Raw genomic sequence first — 22,730 nt, forward strand, 5'->3', positions numbered from 1 at the left:
CAATGTATGGCTCGATAAAATAATACACACATATATGATCTGGGAACACTCAATAACAATCCAACTACTAGGCACCACTACCTAACGCTCGCGTCAAATCCTTCTAGATAACCTGTTATGACATCAAAAACAACCACAACATTAAAAAAAAATAGTGGTTAGACCCTAGTATGACGAACCAGTAAAATTATGACAAATATAACTGACATGAAATAAAATAAAGTAAAATGCAATGAAATGCAATACAATACGTGTCGGTAACAACGAAATAACGAATACCAAAACATAGTCCAAACGAATGGCATCAGCAGTAGGAACAATGGTCACCCGTGCCAGGGATGCAGCAACGAAACATCAAGCCACCGCTCATCCATGCACGTAGTATCGAGGATCCGATATCGACCCGGTAAATCCTCATGCAATCATCAGGAGTGTGCTAATCCTATCACTCGTTCAATCGATGAGATGTCAGGAGTGATATAATCTTATCACTCGCTTCATCGATGACTCAAAATCCCAACAGATCAATCATGATAGAAATCAACGGAGTCAAGGTTCGAAATGCTATATATGCGTGAATAGTTAATATGATTAGTCGACAAATATCCCAAATATTCTTTTTAAAATAAACATATTTTTATTTTATTATTTTCAAATTATAAAAATAAGGATCATTTATCAACATAAGCATATAAACTCAAAAAAAATCATGAATGCAATCATATTATTCACATAAGCATATAAGGCATGTCCAACTCATTACAAAATACTTAACATTATTCCACGTCATTATAGACGTTATAATAAAACAATTCATGCGTACCTCAACTGATACTTGATTTACCTATGAAATATCCCAAGGAAATTTCCCGAAAAATCCGATCATGTGGCAAATAATTTATTTTATATCAACTTCCATTTATGTTTTCGATATTCACCAATTTAGCCTAAAATTCCAAAAATCCATAATTTAAGCTCTAATAGTTCTAAAATTAATATACAACAATTCTATAGCATCTAAACATATAATTATTGAACACTAAAATTCGAAAACCTCGATTATATAAATCTGAATTTTCGAAACTATGCTCAAATAAAGTCGGAAATTTTATTAATACCTTTAAGCAACTCATATATAGCACCTACAATTAACAATGTAACATATATTAATTGTTTGAATTCAAATGAATCAAAATACCCAAAATTCGAAACCCTAAAATCTAAAATATACCTCTGAAAGTTTCGAATTATGTTCTAAATTTCGAATTCAAGCTTCAAACAACCTAAACCAATGTTTCCTCCCAATTTTCCTGAGAAAATAGGCGACGGTCGGCTAGGATCGTGACAATATAAATCCACAATAACACAATGCAAATATTTGAATGCATGCAATAATTGAAAATATTATGTTTTGATAATTGTTTTTTCCATAAAAAAATTATATATAATTACATCAATCTGCATTCATGAGTAATCGAATACCATATTTAAGTCAGATATCAATTGTAAAACCAATCGATAAAATTATTCGTGTCGACGATGATAATCTATATTATTCAAATACTTAAATAGTAAAATACCCAAGATAGGTACAACTTGTGCTTCTGGTTTATGGAGTGTGCCCACAAAGGGGCCACGTTACGTTAAGTTCAACTCCGTTAAATAAAAGTTTGTCACCAAACGAAGAGATATTGTACTCAAATCAATGAAAATTATTAGATAATGTGCGCCGGTGTAATAGCGTTGTTCATAATTATTACACAATGTGTAGCTTTAACTTTAATAGGTATTTAGGTGGAAAGTGGATGGACCTTTCCCCATTCAGTTTTAAATAAGTTGAGATATATAGTATTTTGTAAGAGTATGTCTCTTGTGACACGGTTTCACGAATCTTTATCTGTGAGACGGGTCAACCCTACCGAAATTCACAATAAAAAGTAATACTCTTAACATAAAAAGTAATATTTTTTCATCGATTACCCAAATAAGAGATATGTATCACAAAATACGATCTGTGATACCGTCTCACACAAATTTTTACTATTTTTTAATCAAATTATAGTATTTTTTCAAAATATAATTATTTTTTTTGCTCTCACAGTCAAAATCAAAATCAAAATCAAAATCAAATCAAATAAAAAATAATAATAAATATAGGACTGCACGTTTTGGTGTTTGGAATTAGGATGAAATGAATTAAAACGCTCAAACTCTTTGTCCGTCCTCCGATCGATCCCACATTGTATTCGTCGATAGCATAAAAATGATACAGTTGCTGTTTGCTCTGGTATTGTCGGAGATGGCGTTGATAGTTGTGTTCGTGTTCAAGACGCCGTTTAGGAAGCTAGTGATAATGGGTTTGGACCGGGTCAAACGGGGCCGCGGCCCGATTGTGGTGAAGACGGTGGCGGGAACCGTTTTTGTGGTGATGATGTCTACTGTGTACAGTGCGCTGAAGATCCAGAGACGCTGGACAGACGATGGTGAGGTTAATCCCACGGATCAGATTCTTCTGGCGAAGAACCTTCTTGAAGCTTCTCTCATGGGTAAACATACTTCAAAATGCCATCTTTTGTGCGATATGTCTATTCTTTGTGGCATTGTAATTGCTTGATTAATTTTCCTATCTGTGATTTATTTTGGGGATTTTTATGATGAGCAAACATTTTTGTATTGGATAATTCATGCCAGTGGGTGTCTATTTGGGTTGATTCATCAAAATGTTTGGGGATGCAATCTGGGGTTTAGTTGATGGGCTATAACGTATTTTGAGCCTAAATGAGCATTATTAGCACTAGAATTGCTTCTTGTTTTTTTTTTTTTTTTTAATTGGAGAGGATGTCTTGCTCTGCTTGTCTCTCGTACTACATACTGATGGATCTGATATTGATTGTGCTTTGACATGCGTAACTAAAATTCGAGATAAGGGATCGAGCAAAAGGATTTGATGACCAAACAAGGATCTTGGAAATTCTTACGGCCTAATTTTTTTTTAATCTTTTTCAAGCAATTTTCGGATTCAAAGTGGATCCCTGAGTATTTGTAATTCTGAGATTGATTAAATTTGTTTTGTTTTTTGGTTGTAAACTGGTATGCATAATTAACTTGGAGAAATCTGGTCTAAGCCTTTGTGTTTTGTGTAGAAAAGTATCTCTGAGCTCGCTATTTGTGAAGTAAGGATATAGGGATGATGAGTTTAAGTAGACGAGTAGAATCCTTTTCGGTTTTTTCATGGGATATGGTGAATCAGGTTTTTGCATGTTACACAGGACATGATAGTCTGTTGGGAGTCATGTTACCTCCAAGGCTTGGGGAACGTACTCGATCAAGTGGCACGAACGAATTCAATTAATTTAAAAGAATATGAATAATTTAAATGCAACATCTTGAAAATGGCGGCCATTAGGTTCACATGGTTTCGAAATTTTTTAGCATTGCAAGTTAACATGAATATAACTCTTTATTATATGATCTCTCAGCCAGATTTTTGGTTAGAAAGTCTATGTTCGTTCAATGGGGCTGCATAAAATTTCCAACCTCACTTCCTTACCTTTATAATTAAACTGTCAATGCCAAATTTCCCTTATTTCGATTTCTACTTCTGTGATCAGTTTAGAATAAATGATTTTGTGCAGGATTCTCCTTATTCCTTGCATTGATGATTGATAGACTACATCATTATATCCGAGAACTGCGCGTAAGGAGAAAGACAATGGAAGCAGTAAAGAAACAAAGTCGGGTTTTTGAGGATGGTAAGCCTCCAGTTTCTGAGGACATCAAAGCACTGGAAGCAGAGACATCATCGTTGCACAAGAGGATCCAGCAGCTCGAGACAAACCTTGAAGAAAAGTCTAAAGAAGCAAGCAATGCAGAAGCCAGTGCTTTCGCTTTGAAAAAACAATCAGAAGGATTTCTTCTTGAATATGACAGATTGCTTGAAGAAAACCAGAACCTTCGAAGCCAGTTGCAATCTCTAGACCGGAGATTGTCCCATTCAAACAGCAAGAAAGTTACGTGAGGGACCATGATTTGTGGTTTTCTTTTCCTCATTCATTGAATTGTGCTACTGAATTATTTGTTCATACCATAGAGGTTTTATGAATACAATCAATACCAAAAGAAAACAATAGCTTGAAGAACAAAATGTCCACTTGTGATTTTTTAGTCTCCACGATCAGTCCTAGGTGGCAATCAATTAATTATTTTCCATATCAAGTTTGGTAAAAGTCTATCCTTGTTGTGTTGGTTTGGTTTGGTTTATCTAACAAGGATTGTTTGTAAAACAAGAACGGATCTAAGTTTTCAAGTTCTGCAATATGAGGTTGGACATGCCGTTCAAATGTGAAATGTGCAGGGGTTTGTGAAGATTTCTTGATCCAACAGCTTAAGAAAGTACTACTCTTTTTCTTTTCTTTTATACCATTATCGTTTCAATTTTTGCTTAGTATTGTCTCTTACCTTAACTAATGTTATTTGGTCCATTCCCGTGAAATTGGAGATGAACACAATAGAAGGTGTAATGATTAAAATAAGTTGGTCATGTCAGATGGGGGAAGGCATATTACAGTAGATGTGACAGCTCACGCTAGATTGGGAAGTTTGGACCAAACAACCAAACTCAAAATGACCAGCTTAATGCTAATTCCAAATGCATTTGGTTGGCTTTCATGTTGTCACGCCAATAGATCCACATCGCTTCAAAATGCCTCCCATATATGGTACTTCCATTATACACCGTTTGCCCTTTCTCGAGATTCAAACAGACGCACGCACGCACGCACGATTTAATTTAAAGAATGACACCCGAGCTTGACGCCAAAAAGGTAACACTCTTTTACAGTGGAATCCGAAAACTCTTACGGAGACCACATTTAAAAGATGGTATGCAATTCTAATTCTCCAAAACATATGGTCCAATTCGGAAAACCCAAAAAAAAATAATTTTATTAAACTAAATTTAATGGGAGCATATATCTTGTGAGACGGTCACACGAATCTTTATCTGTGAGACGAGTCAACCCTACCGATATTCACAAAAAAAAAATAATACTCTTAACATAAAAAGTAATATTTTTTCATAGATGACCCAAATAAAAGATCCGGCTCACAAAATACGATCCGTAAGACCGTCTCACACAAATTTTTGTCATTTATAATGATATCCAAAAATCATTCTAGTTCAATTAAAAAGAAAATACAAATGAATACTTTCAAAAACTATCTATATGAAAAATAAAAATATCGACAATGAATAAAATTTCAATCTTTAGCATAATTATTTGCTCAGTATGCAAATATTTTATCATTAAATATTAAATACAAACTAAAAAAACGATCAAAGCACTAACGTCAACGATTCTTTGTTACATTATACATGTGTGTTTTATTTGCTCATCGAAAAAGTAAAATGACAGATATTAGACATCTTACACGACATCCTCTATAACGTTTAAAGCAACATTGATAGTTTGATACGTCGGTCAAATATCAGCATCAGGTTAAACGAAGAGCAAATTGTACACACCCTGTTTAAGGTACAAGTCGACACCATAAAATTAACAGTCTAACCTCACACATAAACACAGACAAATATTAACATCAACGGGCTGCAGGTTCCGGTTTATCTCATGCCGCTTCAGCGAATCCGACTCTCAGGTTCCCGTAATCAAACACAGTGTGGTACCGACCCATAAACATATCACCCAAGATCCTGCAAGAATCGTTTCAATGGCATATAACAAATATTCATCAGAAACATAAATTACAAGAAAGAGATGGGTTAATTCGACATGGAAGGAAAGAATATTACCAAAGAGGCCCACGAGGCGGAGGAATATCTAAACCCGTGAAACCACTGATGCACTGTGCTGAAGCGCCCTCTCCCACTTTGAGTATGTACTGAAGAAACGCAATAAAATCATCATCATCAGCGTTAAAACGTCTAAATTTTAGCGTTCTACGGAGGGTTTCACCTTTCATTATAGAGTAGGGTTCAAACTATAATTATAGTAAAAATTGTCTCCTTCAATGCTCTAGGAAAGTCATATATTAGTTCGTGAGAAAAAACCAAGTTAGTACAACATCTAATCTCACTCATGTAGATTGCTACGGTTGAAAAACTGAATCAAAACATAGAAGCCTAAATTATGATTTAATTACTAAAAAACAAAACAGAAAAGAGAGTGAGCTTCAAAACTTCTATGTTCAGAGGAGTTGGGGTTGGGGTTGGGGTGGTGGTGTTGTAAAACATACCAGCCAAGTAGCCCACCTTGATTCAAATTTAGAGCACAGAGAAAAATTATGCAGTAACCTGACCAAAACAATAATTGCGGTTTACTTCATACCTCTTTTGGGGACAGATCAAAAACTTTTCCACCGATTGTGAAGGAAACATTAGGCATAGAAGAAATGCTTCCACACTCAACAGAGGATTCTCCCATTGGACTTGGAAGCCGTTCGCAGAGCTGAAATTTCATTAGTTTTATGTGTCAACCAGTATAATATCAAAACAATAAACTTTCATCCCAAAAACACTAAAGTTTACCTCATTGACATAGTTCAAGATGCGATCTTGTGTCTGATTCTGCCTCAGTTGATTTTGCATCCAAACAACAGCCATTTCACACGCAGAACACATAGCATCATGCAAACCAGATGATACGCCATTTTTCTCATCTACTACACTCTCAATGCCCGCACTATGTGCAGATATCAAGCACAAAAAAAAAGTATCATGAATGGAAATCTAACATTCACAAAACTAATCATTAAGGACACATTAAAACCGGCGTGAGGTAAAGTGAAAGGGACAAACCTAACGCCATGACGTCCATCAAAAGTGCATAGACCAACTTGGGAACAAATCTTCTTTGGTTGTGCCTAAGGTCATGTGGAATACCAGGTTCAGAAAAGACAAACAGGAGAAAACCTGAAACCTTTAAGAAGGTAAACTTAACATAGTAAACTACCTCTGAAATTAGTAAATCCATAATTGTCTGCCCATATTGTTCGACCACAGCCTTGCATTCTTGGCTGACAATTCCAGCAGCTCCAATAGCATGATTAATCATAGCAACCACCGTCTACAGACATACAAGAAATAAGCACAAAATACTATGAACAAGAACAGTAGCTTACGAAAACCGAAAAACCACTCCCCTCCCATATCACTAATTTGATAAACAACTTGTTTGATGATAATATTTCGAAAAATGAGAAGTTAATTGAAGACTTGGTTTGGTAGGGTGGATCCAGCACATACAGTTGGACCTGCTAAGAGAGAAGTTCCAGAATCTGCGATAGCTGAACATCCACCATTGCAGTAACCTAAGAATACAGAGGTGCAAGGCTAATTCATCACAGTGCATATTATAAGATAATTCTGAATGAAAACCATCTTACAGACTAACAGAAAACATATTCTTGATTCATTATATCTTTCTAATTACAGTAAATGGTACATCATGAAGCATTGCAGCATACATACCACTCTCTTCACCATCAATGAGAACATCACCCATGTCAAACTGTAAACAGAAAATTAAGTATTAAAGAAAGAACTATATTAATCAAACTATATCCTTTGTATCTTGACGACCAACCTGCCAATAGCCTTTCTGGGTCACTGGAACATACGTGTGTTTACCCTTGTAATGATTAGGATCAACTCCACCAAAAACCAGTTCACCCCCCTCTTCTTCCTCCGGATTACGGTTAAACCAAAATGAGAACACGGGCTCCTTGACAAGACCTTGTTCAACCATGTTGTACCTGCAAGGAAAGCAAACTCACACAATGGCAAAGTATTCTAACAAACAAAAAAGCATATGACCATCTCAGTAACCATCTGTATTCCACGCCACGCGACGAAAACTAAAGTTCGGATAATGAGAAAAAAAAAATCAACATCTTTTTTCTCAAAATAACACGCCAAAACACACTACAGAAAAAAGGGTCCAACACTAACCATACTGGGGTGGCATTTCCAACCGAGATCTCTTTGAAACCAAGTCCCAGTATGCCGTCAAACTTTGCCACCAAAAATGTAATACCAGGTTCTCGTGTTGCCTCAATGAATTCCTGGACAGATCAGCACTCTACTGTGAATTACTATGTCTAACAATAGTGCAAAGTGAAAACTCAAAGGAGGAGTGGGAAACCTGGCCCTTGACAACTAGGTTCCCAACTTTGACGTGATCCTCGCTAAAGAATCCAGATATAGCTCCTGTCCCATAATGTATTGCAGCGGATTTTCCTGTACAAAGATTGTTTTATGTCTAAGAATAACAACTTCATAGTCTAATTTATAACAAACCCAAGAAATAAATAGCAAATCGCACACAGCTTGATTCAAATATACAACGGCAACAGATCAATTAGTATTATTACAAGTCAAATAACATCTGATAATTTATCATATAATAATAATACAGCTATGGCATTTGATGCACATATGATGCATCTAACATGCCCATTCTGTGCATCCAAATGTTTGGACAGTTCTATGCGAGGGGGTTAATTACATCCTCAGTTAGCAATAGTGCAATACAAGTGGAAACACTAGATCTTAATATATAATAATATATATACCTTTAATCTAACTTAAAAGTTAACATGATTCAGCTCATGGTAGAAAATAGAACATGAACATGGAGATAAACTGAGAAGAAATGGGAAAATAATAACAAACCATTCTTTTTGTAAGAACTCGACCGTCCTGCCTTGTACTTTCCGTGGAAGTAACATGCAACCTGCACCAACATATGTCAATTTTCAAATATCCTTCAGTCTCTATCCACTGCATAAAGATGATCATAGTGACCCATTTTTTCTCACATAACCTAGACAAAGGTTCCAGAATCCAGACTTACAGAAAAATAGCATTTCGAGGATGGCACCCACAGATTAGAGCTACCAGTATCGAAAATCACAGTGAATTTTTGTGGAGGAGTGCCAATTCCAATGTCACCAAAGTACTGAGCATCCAAGTAGTTCTTCAATCCTACGATATCATCGTCTGCGCTATCCCCGAGCCTGCCTCGGAAAATGTACTTCCTTCTCAAAGCTTTCGATTCCTCCCCTTCTTTGGACTCAAGATGAGTAGCAAGCCTATTGTTTTGATCCAAATTCAGCTTCTTCAGTCCAATTCTGACCAAGCCATCATTTGATGCAGAAAAGGCAAGAGAAAACAAGAAGCTTGAAAGGAACAAGGAGAAGGCTAGAGCTTTAAATCTCATTCCCATTTTGACCTATATCATCATCAAATTAAAATAGAATTCTATTACATATCCATATTGGAGACATCAATTTCAACATTAGCCATTGAAGATCATTAAACTAAATAGCCACCAAGATTGTAATACATTAAACCAACGATTTCTTTTTTCAACGACATATATTTTCCCAATAATTTGAAATTCCTACTAGCTTTCGATAATTAAGCCCACAAAGTTACTAATTATTCAAGTTCGTTGATCCAAGAGATCTTATACAAGGTTTAAAGCCTACGAAGAGATCTTACACAGGGAATAAAGCCTACATTTTGCAAAATGAAAACAAAATTTACAGGAAAAAATCAATTCACCTCAAATTCCGTACAATCATAACACATTTTTCCAACAAAGGCACAGATCAGAACCATGAATAAAAAAAAATTCAGTCCACCACCCAAAGTAAATTACAAATACATGTACATTTTTCCCTTTTCCAACACGTAACATGTCAAGCAAGAAAAGAATGACGGATTGTATGATAGACAGAGGAAACAGTGAAAAATTAAAACATAATAACAACACACCAAAAACATAAAACCCAATTAATTAAAACATTCATAAACCCACCCAAAAATTTTAAAAAGCAAGAACCAGCATAAAAAATCCAGAAAATCAAGTCGAAACCAAATAGACAGCAAACTACACAACGTCGTTTTCCAAACAAAGCCTCAAAGCCTAAAATTTCTCCACCATGCCACCCCACCCACAAAGAAAACCCACGAAACTCGTCAACATACTGAACTGTAAACAAGTACACTAATAATCGGAAACTGCAGTCCTCACCGGTAACGTCGAACCAGAAAGAGAAATTTAATTTAATTAAATAACAAAGAAGCTTTGAGACAGGAATAAGAGGAAAGACCTCGCTCAGCTACTGCTGCAGGGAAATCCCACCCGTTGGATTATACTAAGTCTTCTTCCATTTAAACCGTTGGATTTCGAGAGACTTTTAATATAACATAAAATATTTAATTGATAAGGACGGAATCATCTGAAAGTACGAGAGGTATGGATTTTTTTAATATGTTTATCGAACAAATTAATTTAAATTATCAAACACAATAGAATAGAAGAGTTCCGAAACAAATATTATTTTTTATATCATATAATTCTCTCGTCTCACGGATTTACTCGTCTCACGTATATATTAATGTGAATAATATTTTTTGAAAATAAATATATTAGCGTTTAATATATGACTTATTATATATCGTTAATCTATTTTCTTAATATTGTTATTATTATTATTTTATTAAACAATTTAATTAATCTCATACCCTTTGATCTCTTATTTGGACGTTAGCAGTGTTTGAATTTCATTTAAAAAAAAAATTGAAATGCTTCGATTTGTCTCTCGTGAATGGGTTTGCTTTATTCTTTGTTTTGTCAAAAAGTCAGTAGTGCAGATGGAACAATATCGACGAGTTTTCTTTAAGCAATTACATTTGAATTTCACACCTCGTATATTTCACCTATTGGGAAATACCCATAAATTTTATTTTGTTGGAAACCAATGGTTTTAAAAGGCATGGGTTAAACCAAAATAATTTATATTTTAAAAATCGGTAAAATCAAATTGAATTGAATTTAAATTTTTATTGGGTCATTATTTTGGTGTAGTGTTGGAGTTGGGCTTGGATATTAGCCCATAATTTGGGGTGTTATTGCTTCATGTATTGTTTTGTATCTATCTTCATTGACAAAAATACAATTTACAATTCCTCGCTATCTTCTCGAATTGCAATGGCAGCAAGGACGTGCACAATCAGAAAGACAAGTAATAAAAAAAATTGTTTTCCAAACGCAAATAAATTCGTAATTAAAAGAATCGGTTTTCGCATTCTTTTTTTTTTTTTTAATTTAGGTGATCGACCGAAATAATCGATTTTAATTCGGTATTTTAAAGACAATTTCGGTCAAATCATCTGGTAAAAAAGGATTCAGTTAATTCGAATTTTAATAGTTTGATTCGGTTTTATCCTAATATTCACCCCTATTCAAAGGTGAATTGGAAATGTTTCATTTTATAATTTTATGTTTTAATTTGTAGTTACAAAATAAATTATATTTATTAAAATAACGTCTTCTAAGTAAAATAAATTTAAAGGATAATATATAAAACTAAACCATCATATTCTCTTATAGTATCTACTCATATTATCTTTCGATTTTCATTTTACATTTTTTTTTACCTAAGTCGTTTTTTTAGAGATCTCTATCATTTTTATATTTGCAAACATTACTATTTTGACATTTCATTTAAGGAAATAACCATTTTTTTCCACTAATTTGTTTCATTTTGCTCTTAATCTATTAATTTGTCTAATTTTAGTCTTTGATGTACTAGCTTTTAATTTATTGTTATGCATAGTTTTACTTATTGTGTAATTTTTAATTCTATTTTAATTATTATGTTTTAAAAATTTAAATTATTGAATAGAATAAAAGATTCAAATTTCAACATGCTTTCATTCACCCAACACTGCAGTATGCAGAAGTAGTATATCTTTCGTGAAACGGTCTCACGAATCTTTATCTGTGAGACGGGTCAACCTTAACGATATTCACAATAAAAAGTAATAATCTTAGCATAAAAAGTAATATTTTTTCATGGATGACCCAAATAGAGGTCTGTCTCACAAAATACGATCCGTGAGACCGTCTTGCCCTGCAAAAGTCATCAAGAACTGAAATATCAGCCTTGAATTCTTTTTGTTCCTGGAGGCAGTTTCTAATTAGAGTGCCAACTGTTGAAAGCACAGGCATGCATGATCAAATCATAGAATAAACTAACATATATATAATCCTCTTACATTAATTATTGCTAGCAAAAATCAACCAAGTCTCCTGAAAGTCAATGATTTGATTTATAAGTTTATCCAAATACCAATGGAATCAGAGATAACGGGTCAATCAAATAAACGCCCGAGTTGTAGGCTTCCATTTTCAAAAGATACTTTTCACAGCTGGTCCTCTAATTTACAGATGAGATAGAAAATGTTCACAGAAGAAAAAATCGACAAGTTGAAAAGAAGATATACCCTCTAGCTTTCCCCGTTTGATACATCAATGCAACAGTAATATGAACAAGTGGTACCTGATCACTGGTGCAGTAAAAAGTTTGGAAAATTTATGTAATAGGAGTGAAGTATAAACTAAAACGATTTGATTATTTTCCATGTAAACTGTTTTTTTCGTGGCTGGCAGTTGTATCTGCGTTGCCTTTCGGATGAGATGTTCCACCAATGATTGAGGAGATGGCGGCAGCAAGAGCGGTGGTGAAGTTGGGATCGGCTGTAATTGCCGCCGTTGTCGCGCTGAGGGTGTTTTCAAATAATGTGTGATTTGCCACCGGATGAAGTTGTGGTTGCTGCAGCGATGGACCGTCCTTAGACATATGGAGACCCGAAAACTTGGACTCATTGAACATGACCTGGCCTAATATCTGAGGAATCGGCGGAGTCGAAATGGAGGCGATGTTTTGATGGGGAGTAATCGGAAATGGGACGTGGAATTGAGCTTGTGGTCTTTGGAATGGCATCGAGTTTGGAGATTGTGTGAGGTCAAGTGTGACAGTTGGAAATGGAGCTGAAGCGGAGATTGTAGCCATATTCGGTGAACAAGGAACCATGGTTCTTGCTAGAAAATTTGGGTTCATCAACACGTCGGAGCTTGGTATGGCGCCGGAAAGAAGCATGTCTGCCGCCGCTGATGTGGTGGAGACCATGGCCATGGCTGTGGGAGGCAGTGGGTGGTTATGTGTTCCCTCGTAGGTCGTGACCAAGATTGTTTGATCTGTTGCACACCTCTGGACCTGTAATTTCCAAGGCACCAAACTAAATGTTGGCCTAATTTTTGTGAACAGGATCACATATACTTTTCCATTTACTTAGATATCAAAATGGATATGAATAAATAGGCAAGATTAATAGCATACTAAACATGATTTATTGCGACTCCATTCCATCAAATTTGACTCTCTATAACATATAGGAACTTGCACCAAAAACTTTAACAAAAGATAATGTAATCTTTACCAAAATAAAGTTGAAAACTTTGACAAAAAATAGTTGAAAACTTCAATGAACATACGGACACAAATATTGAGTCGTGATGTTACAAAATCTACTTGATTAAAATCTCATAATGATTGATACATAGACCAATTTGTCAGTTTGAATCGCTCTTACGTTTAACTTCATCATAAATAAATGCATCTGTATGTCACATACTTGTTTGCGTACTGGACAACCGACTGCCATGGTGCACCTATAATATGCTCGTGGACATGGATTACCCTTAGCCATCTTCTGCCCGTACTTTCTCCATTGACATCCATCTGGAATCTACGACAAATCATTATATATCGTTTTAGTGCCAAAAAGGAATTAAATTAAATACCCTCTTTGACCACAAGCAAGAACCTAAATCAACCATTGCAAATAGCTAGATACCATGGGAGCTTCCGATCGTGCTCGAACCGAGACACGCGCTTTTCTCATGGTGGCCTCACCGGACTCATGATCACGCTTCGAGGGATACAACTTTGGAACCTTGTTCGGAGACCAGTCTTCAATTTCCGGGCTCTCCTCCCGGCCAATCCTCTTACTCCTCGGCAACAGTTCTGCGACTTTCGGGGATCCTGACTGAGATTTTTCCTCGGATGTTGAGTTAGAATATCGCTCACTGGCCAATTTATTGGCGGCACCTGGGGACAGGTCCGAGAACTGTCTAGGAGCCTTCAGCACCCCTCCATTTTCTTGTTTCTTCTCTTCAGAATTTCTGTCAACGATCTGATTTAAAAACCAACAAAAACAGTATTAGAAACATAAAATTTCTTCTTATTAAATATGCTGAAACAGAAGCTAATATGACGAAATCTTAAAGAGTTAATGAAAATAATATGATCGAATTACCTCGTGCACGTGTTCCTGTGTGTTCGGGGTCGTTGAGTTTTGTTGGCGTTGCATCAACGAGGCAAGATGCGTCTGCAGGCCGGTATAACTGTTACTGATTTGAGTAAGCATACCCCGTAACCTGTGATTTTCAGCGTTCATTCTTTCAAGCTCGACTTTGAGCTGAGCCACCTAATCAAGCACGCAAAAATAATCACAAATAGATAATTTAATGAAAGAAACGAATCGAAGTGAAGGCTGACAAGAGATCAAAAGCAATGTAACAGTTGCATATATCCTTGATAAATTACCTCATGTTTGGCTCGTTTATGACATTCTGTATTAGAACTATATATCCCATTATCCACCGTAGATTGATCCCTTCCAGTTTTTCCAGTCACGAGTTGCAAACCAGTCTACATAAAAATTAAAACAATAAATAAATATTCCAATTCAAAACCAATCCAACAGTATTAAGTCAAGCAGTAGATATGATTGTAATCGATTTACAGTAATTGAACGTATGCTTACATTCACGTCCGCACTTGAATCTTCCTTCTTCACAAAAGGACTGCAATCGTTAACAGGCCTTTTCTTCTCAGAGAAGAAATCTAATTCACCCAACGCCAACCGCCGTTCTGCACCGGACGAAGACATAGCTTGCTCTTCCTTACAACTGGAATTAACAGGAAACATAATCAAACCGGCCTTCCGACGATCAAACGCTGCAGTCTGGTTCCCGAAAAACGCTGTTGGATCAGGATTTTCGAGGGTAAGACCCCATCCTTCCCCCATAAATAAATAAATTCAATTAGCGGAGAAGACAAAGACTGGGAAGAGGGGTAACTGCAGAAAACTATTTGGGTTCTTGAAAATTAAGAAAAGAAAACGAAGCTGTAGAATACAAAGAGTCTAAGAAGGCTTTTTCGCAAGTGCTATGGACAAGTTTATATAAAAAGGCGAAAGGGCTAGCTGAAGGGTAAGAATTTGAAGTTCATGACGTACGTTTCATGCAAGTGAGAAAACCGAAGGTGGTTTGGTATACAAAGCTACGTAAGAATTGCGTCAAAGCGGGCTCAGGTCCAACATTGGAACGCTCCCGTATACTTCATTCTTGGACATTCACTCCATTAAATACATATCATACCATACAGGAATCATTGTTTATTCTTTAAAACTAGTTTCACACGTACCTTGGCATAAGTAAAATTTCTTGTCTACTTGTTTAAAAATCTGCATAATCCAATTAAGTAGTAGTCCCCACTCAATTAAATCCTGATGCCATATGGCAGCTAGCAAGGCCCACAGGTTAGACTTGGGGGAAGAAATAAGAGAGCGGAGGGGGGCCGTTTCGTCCAATTTTGGTTAACACCGAAAGTGACTCAGCTAACTGCCGGGATGGGTAATCACTCAGCTACGGGGGATCGGAGCTTTATAAAAATGCACAGGCCCAAGCTATGCGGCGCGTTCCACGTGATCGAAAAGAAAAGGTGTGGCAAAGTCAACGTATTTGACGGTCAGATCTGTTGCAGCTCACTCACCCAACAATCATACGTAGAATGTTTCAAATTAGTATAATTCCAGTCTAATGTTGTCTGGTATTTTTATACGCGTTTTGGCCAGAAATTTTGGTATCGAAATGTACAAGTACTTAACTTCTTGATCTAGAAGAAACTTAAATTGATCAATAATTCTTCCTAATTACTTAAGCTTGACATTTTAAATTTTCAGGGCCAAGAATTACGATAACGATCAAATCAATTAATTTAATTAATCTGTCATATTATAGAATTTCCAGAAGAAATTAAAGATAGCCGGTTGACTAAGCCATGCATGATATTTGAATTACAACTTTTTCTGCTGACATTGTTGGTCCCAACTTTTTCCACATACAACGTCGCTAGCTACATTAATTAATTATCCGATAAATGGAAAAAAAAAACTGAAAAGAAGCTAACGTACAAATTGCTTCACGAATTATTTATCCACAAACATAGACTATATCTTACTAGTTCACTTGGGTTTAAAAAATCCCATTCTTTAAAAAACTCATTTTCATTTTTTGGGGAAAAAAATAGTAGCGAAAAATAGTCTCATGTCATCTAATTATATGTGTGTTTACAACTCAGTTTCTGAGTTTTTATGCATATATANATTGACTCGTCTCACAGATAAAGAATCGTGAGACCGTCTCACAATAGACCTACTCAATATATATTGACCTCTTGACCTTCTTCTGATTAATAAAAGAGAGATGCTTTTTGGAAATCTGAGGTGGTTAATTTATTTATTTATTTTGGTTGAATTAGGTGTAGAATTCCCATTTTTGTATTTTATTTCATCGGAAATTAAACTAGCTAGGTGGGAGTACGCAATAACGTGTGAGTATCGGGACGGATTAGGTAGGTAGGAAAGGGTTTGAGATTAGGGGGCGCGAGCCATGCGTGCACGGGGCAGGACTGCATGCTTTTGTAGACTTCCAAGTCTTGGACTTTAGACGCCGCAATCCCAAATTTTTCCAATTATATGTAGTATATAAAAATTAAGCTGAAATTAAGAATTCTAATTTAAGAAATAATGTTTCGTGCCAGGATATTGGTCTTCCCTATGCATGCGTTGCGTTGTATCATCATTTAATTAAATTCAAGATTAAAATAAATTGCCAAATGAAACAGAAAATTTGGAATATGAAAACTTTTCCATAAGTTTTGTAATATATAAAAATATAAATTAAAGCACGATGACATACGTGCATTAAATTATTTAAAATAAATTAATCGACAATATTTGAAACGGGATATAAAAAATTTCCAAATGTAATCCAGAGTCATAAGTCGTATTTTTCCAACCTTCGACTAAACCAGAAGATTAAATTAAAGATCCTTCGCGGTCTCTCTTACAGGCGCTTTCACAAAGTTATTGTTGACGAAATTAATTGATCATCACATAAATTTTGAGAACAGATCGATCCCTGGGCTTTGATCTACTGAAGATAATTGTTAAATACTTTACGGTAACTTTTAATTTACATACATAAATTCACCTGGTTTGTAACAACATTTACCAGTCTAAATTGGATTTTGATAGTCCAAATAGTCAAATAATTATGTTTTAATTTTCAACAACTTGAATTTTTTTTGGCACTATTAGTATATTTTTCAATGAAGCATTAACATGTATGGTTCGACGTTATATCAGCACCATAGCGAAGAGAGGATTAAAAATGCAATAGAAGTCAATTTATTGTACTAAAAACTACTGTTTTTAAACTAGCTACTGGATAATCAAATTTCAATTTAGACTAATTTATTATTAAAAAAAAAAATCTTTCTTCCGCCAATTTCTCATTGATTACGTGGAACTAACACGATAAATTAACTTATCTAGTGAAAAATTGAAATATTGAGTAAAGGTAACACTGAATTTGTCCCATTAATGGTGCCCACCATCAAACATACACGTTCATCGCTTTTCCAACTTGTATGGAATTATTTCGCAACTCAAGGAAAACATTGCGCGCGCCTTTATTCATATCTGTTTTAATTTATCATCGATATTTTCTAGTTTCTGGATTTTTAATTAAGAGCTGTTATACGATTAAAAAAAAATAAAAAAAAAGAATAAAAATTCATTAAAATTTATTTATTTTTAGTAAAAAGTTTTCCCCCGGAATACCTTTATATCCAGAAACGTTCAAATTATTTAACTAGATCTTCAAGTATGAAGGAAAAAAAGGTATAATTAGCGTGATTCGAGATTATCCAATTTTTCAACACGGCAGACGAAAACCCGAAATTAATTTTTCCACGTTATATATATATATATATATAGACACACACGCACGCACAAATATTATTTATTTCGGATATTATATGCATGTAATTTTTGTAGTGAGCATCATTATTATATACCATGTTTCGATCGAAATGACGATTTTTTTTATTAAAAAAATTGAGATAAATGTGAACTCAAATTATGGTATCAAAATTCATTAGATTTAGAGTAAAAAACAATCACACAAATTTATATTCAAAATCTTAAATTAAAGAATTAAATTAATTATTTGAATTTCAACAAACTTTCCTCCTCGTGCCACTCTCTCGATCTTTTATCTTATTTTTGTCATGAGAACTAAGAAAATTAGAACTTTGAAAACCCACGCTAATAAAATTGGTACATATTAATATTTTTAAAGTTGTAAAATTTTCTTTTTCTTTTTTCCCGCATAAATGACCATCCAAAAAAAATAAATTAACGAAAAAATAACAAAAGAAATTTTTTTTAGAAAGGAAATACGACAAATTAATTTATTAGTTGAAAACAACTCTGCGTTAGTCTATTAAAATTAGTTGGATCTTTCCTGCTTGATGAAAGTAAATCCAAAGGAACAAAGTCAACAAAACGGCGCAATTTTCAATCCAAAGTAAAGAAAGCAAATCAGTGAAGAGAAAACGGAGAGTTAATTACGTGCACTTCTTCCATAAGTAGAAAAATATTGGCAAGAGTGATCGGGCGGAAATTATTGTAAATATCAATTAAAATAAGTTTTAAAATTTCATTACTCAAATGTGAAAATTACAAATATTCCTAGTATACCAAATTGAGAATACGGTAATAAAAAAAATACATGCAATTAGATTCTGAAAAATAACCATCCAAACCGGCGCCGAGAGTCTTGGAAAAGCTTGGCCTTCATGATCCGATAGGTTCCACGATGAGCTTTCTTGAATCACTTGATCAGTGCATTCCGAATGATCGTCGCGGCAAACCGAATTGAAATCCGATCCAGAACGTAGCTTGTTCTAAATCGATCGCATGATTGAAAGGGAAATGAAATAATGAATGATCCGAATTATCCATACTTGCATCACGAGGAACACAACTTTGATATATAGCATGATATTCTTTAACATCTAAAAATAGTTTTCCCGGCCAGTTAATAACATATTTTAAAATTTATTTAATATCATTTATATTATATTATGTTATCTTATATTATATTATATATGAAGTAAATTTTTTAATTAATCATATTTTATAACATTTCTTGCTAATCGGATTGCGCATAGAGTCGCCTACAAGAGGTGCAGATACACTTGAGTTGATTTTTTTTATAAAAAAAATCTATCTTGACTTGAAATTTAGATGCAACAACTTTGAAATCGAGACGCGTTTCCCAATAGGACAATAATGTTGTATCGTTCGTTCATATAGATATATATATATATATGGTATATGTTTTTTCCTGACTTAAAATCTAAAATAATCAACGTCGCGACGGCATTAAATTAAAAGTTGAATTTTTTAATGATACAAATGTATGTTGTGATGAATCCTTAATTAATTATTTGTTGGAATCTTTTACTTAAAAATAAAATCTAATATTTTAATATTTCAAATGCATGCGTGTGTGTGTGTGTGTGTGTGTGTGTGTGTGTGTCTAAGTAAAGTCGAATAATTAGCATCCTAATCAATCCATCAATTTTCTTAGTAAACTCCTTATGCTCCACGTGAGAACGACTGGAGACTGAAGAAATCGTTGACTTACATTTAATTTGCTTCACCTAACCCTTTAACTATAATATCGTATACCAATTTTTAAGCATATATATCTAAATTACAATCATGAACATATAACTTTTTTTTATATAAAAAAAGTTAAAATCGTATCGTATTATTGTAAACATCATGATTTAATTTGTATAATTCTAATAAGGTTATATTTTATATTTTAAAATGATGGCGTTAAAATAAATCTTGAAAAATATTTAATATGTATGATGTGTATCCTGTGAACGACTAATATCAGTCATTGGGAGCTTTTTCTTCTCAATAAATGCCAAGGGCTTGACTAGCTAGGAGACAGAAAGATTAGTAGGAAGTTTAAATACTTTTTCCTTCTGAAATTTTTTTTAATCTCAAATTCCTTTTTTGAAAAAATATATATAATAAATGTTATTTTCCCAAAAGCTTGAAATTTGAATTCTTAAGAGCAGACGTCCTAACAAATATATTCAATTCTAAAATTAAAAATAAAAAATTATAGTATTTACGTGGATGCATTGCATTAGAATTTGTAATTAATTAATCTCTCTCGCTCACGCGCACACAACATATATATGAAAGATGAATTAAAGATACGTTTCACACGCTAGAGAGAAATTATATTGACTTTCATGATCCTTGAATTTGTTCTAGAAAAACAATGAGAAGATCAANTGAGTGATACATTTCAAATGATGCACATCTTGGATGTATTTGTTGAAATTGTACGTATAACTGGAATTAAAATGTTGTGGTTTTGATATAATTTTAATGAAATTTTAAAATTTTGAAATTTTTATTGTTTATTTATGAGAATAACGTATATATAATACTTAACGAGCTGGTTTTCGGGTCCAACTTGGATATCTTCTACTGAACTATATATCCGTAATTTTCTTGATCGTTCATCAATAACATAATACCAACATTGAATTAACTATGAGTACTTTCATGAACATGTAGATGCATTGATACAAAGATTAAAGTTGAAACGTCTTCTGCATTCATTGAATACATTATTACTATTACTAAAGACGAGGGTTAATCCATCATTAATTATTGTGAAAACACCCACCATGTGATATATATAGTAATATCGAGTCTAAACTGATCATCGCTACTCATTCACGAGCATGCATGGTCGATTGGGCACACAACTGAGAAAGCCAGCATCCGATGTTAAGGCGGGGACTGAGGACCCAGGAGCAGCAGCAAAAGCTTGACTTGACTCCCTCTTCGTAACCTGTTCCGCCAAAAATTTAATTATAAAATTGCTAGCTTGCTATTAGCTCAATTTTATTTGTAGTACCTCTTTATCGCTGCTATTTGGAGCATTAAAATAGTTCCCTTCGTTAAGTATAGTTGGAGCCGCACTTTCACCGATAGTGTTGGCAACATGGACGTAGCCAAATCGAACCCTAAGGAGAACGATTTAATGAGGTTTCGTATGTAAGGAAATCATATGCATTTTAGAAGAAACAAATTTATACGAAAATTTGATTTTCCGGTGACTAAGTTTAACACACCTGGGCATTCGCTCAATCAATCCAGGTCCAAAGTGGTTAAAAGCCAGAGTCACTTTCATAACTTTGTCAGCTGTATTGTCATCACTATGTCCAAGTAGCATCATCTGAAATTCTAAAAATATTTCAAACTTTTCCCAAATTCGTTTGATTAATATTGGCTACGAATACCATAATTTTTAAAGAGCTTATCAAAGATTAATGCATGTGATGAATATCTATAGTTAATTAAGGTGCAAAATGACAATATGATCAGAAAACAGACATTATTCGATTGTACCTTATCGTGTAGAGAGAAGTAATTGTTGGATATAGACATATAGTTATAGCGGTACGTAGAAGCATGCATGTGTAATGTCAATGAGACCATCAGTTCCACGAACGATATAACAATGATCGATCCACAAATCCGAAGACGCGTAGATAGTGATGCCATCACCCTCGCTAGCTTTCCTGTCGACAAAACTCTATTCCGTGCAGTGGCGGAACCAGGAATCTGGCGCTATCCGGGCTAGAATTTTAAACTCTAACATCTTTTAATATTTTAAATTGATCTATCCGGGCTAATATCAAATTTATCCAAAATTATACAAAAATTTAAATATAAATTTTTTTAAAAAAAATTGGACCACCTGGGCTAAAGCCCGGGTACAAGGGGCTGTACCTCCGCCCCTGATTCCGTGAGCTCCGGATCTTACCAGGCCGGTGGGCTGGGTTTGCAATCATGCAACAAGATCCCATGAAGTATAACATGTTTCACATTCTCTAAGGTGATGCAAGAACCATTGGATATCTCGACCCTAGCACCTGTACCATCAATTGTTTTAAAATTACTCACCATCAACTCACTAACAAGTTTAATACTCGTGTCCGTTTGGAAAATAATCCAAAGTGGCTATCTGGATGACACCATAACGTAGGGTTCCTTGTTTGGGATTCACAGGATCATCTGAATCATCTGTCACTACATAAATGGCACCACCCTTTCCACCTAGTGCACCGCTCCCCCAATCCAACAGCACAGCCGGCTAATGCCTGGCGGTCTCTCGCCCAGTTAGGGTTTAATCTCCAACAAGAATCAATCTTATTCAACTCTTTGTTACTACTAGTCGTGATATTTGTCGGAAGGGACGCTGCAAATGGTGATAAATAAATCGTCGATGTCAAAATGCAGAACAGCGATAGCCATTCCATAGCATAGGAAGGACTTGGTTTCGCCATGATTGAGCTTGGTTTGAGCAAGAAACAAGCAATAATGGAAGCATAAATAGGTAGTAACTTACATGTTTATGGTAATCATGCTAAGATTACAAGTATAGGGTTGTGTATTGTTTAGTAAAGTGATATGCTTTTTTAATTGTATATTTTTGAAATTTCGATAATCAGTTGGCAAAGATTTCATTAGAATTAACCATTGAGTTAATCAAAATATTATTTTAGTCGTTACTTCTTCTTCTTCTTCTTTTTTTTTTGAATAATTAATTGTCACGTTTAAT

The 22,730-nt window shown here is 34.6% G+C and overlaps 3 protein-coding genes and 1 pseudogene across 4 annotated transcripts; 1 reads left to right on the plus strand and 3 right to left on the minus strand.

Annotated features, from left to right (window-relative positions):
* The first annotated feature begins 2,158 nt into the window (after positions 1 to 2,158).
* LOC140980337 (uncharacterized) lies at positions 2,159 to 4,248 on the plus strand. The gene is made up of 2 exons (XM_073446104.1): positions 2,159 to 2,546; positions 3,636 to 4,248. The coding sequence occupies exons 1-2, from the start codon at positions 2,264 to 2,266 to the stop codon at positions 4,016 to 4,018; spliced, it is 666 nt and encodes a 221-aa protein (XP_073302205.1). The 5' UTR covers positions 2,159 to 2,263; the 3' UTR covers positions 4,019 to 4,248.
* Positions 4,249 to 5,344: 1,096 nt separating this feature from the next.
* LOC140980989 (aspartic proteinase A1-like) lies at positions 5,345 to 10,236 on the minus strand. Of its 2 annotated transcripts, none has more exons than XM_073447165.1 (14): positions 10,135 to 10,236; positions 8,871 to 9,248; positions 8,690 to 8,750; positions 8,160 to 8,254; positions 7,967 to 8,079; positions 7,602 to 7,770; positions 7,487 to 7,526; positions 7,262 to 7,326; positions 6,969 to 7,082; positions 6,815 to 6,879; positions 6,545 to 6,698; positions 6,345 to 6,464; positions 5,810 to 5,898; positions 5,345 to 5,710 (listed from the first exon to the last, which is right to left on the minus strand). In XM_073447165.1, the coding sequence occupies exons 2-14, from the start codon at positions 9,240 to 9,242 to the stop codon at positions 5,626 to 5,628; spliced, it is 1,542 nt and encodes a 513-aa protein (XP_073303266.1). In that variant the 5' UTR covers positions 9,243 to 9,248; positions 10,135 to 10,236; the 3' UTR covers positions 5,345 to 5,625. The 2 variants fall into 2 exon arrangements, with proteins under 2 accessions (XP_073303266.1, XP_073303265.1); XM_073447164.1 differs by having other exon boundaries at positions 10,056 to 10,193.
* A 1,938-nt stretch (positions 10,237 to 12,174) lies between these two features.
* LOC140980110 (WRKY transcription factor 6-like) lies at positions 12,175 to 15,338 on the minus strand. The gene is made up of 6 exons (XM_073445788.1): positions 14,699 to 15,338; positions 14,479 to 14,583; positions 14,189 to 14,359; positions 13,727 to 14,065; positions 13,505 to 13,618; positions 12,175 to 13,086 (listed from the first exon to the last, which is right to left on the minus strand). The coding sequence occupies exons 1-6, from the start codon at positions 14,960 to 14,962 to the stop codon at positions 12,442 to 12,444; spliced, it is 1,638 nt and encodes a 545-aa protein (XP_073301889.1). The 5' UTR covers positions 14,963 to 15,338; the 3' UTR covers positions 12,175 to 12,441.
* Positions 15,339 to 20,828: 5,490 nt separating this feature from the next.
* On the minus strand, positions 20,829 to 22,455 carry LOC140980779 (putative pectate lyase 17; annotated as a pseudogene).
* Positions 22,456 to 22,730: the final 275 nt, after the last annotated feature.

The sequence above is a fragment of the Primulina huaijiensis genome, chromosome 7 (genome assembly GCF_012295235.1).
Source record: "Primulina huaijiensis isolate GDHJ02 chromosome 7, ASM1229523v2, whole genome shotgun sequence".
In the NCBI taxonomy this organism is placed as follows: Eukaryota; Viridiplantae; Streptophyta; class Magnoliopsida; order Lamiales; family Gesneriaceae; genus Primulina; species Primulina huaijiensis.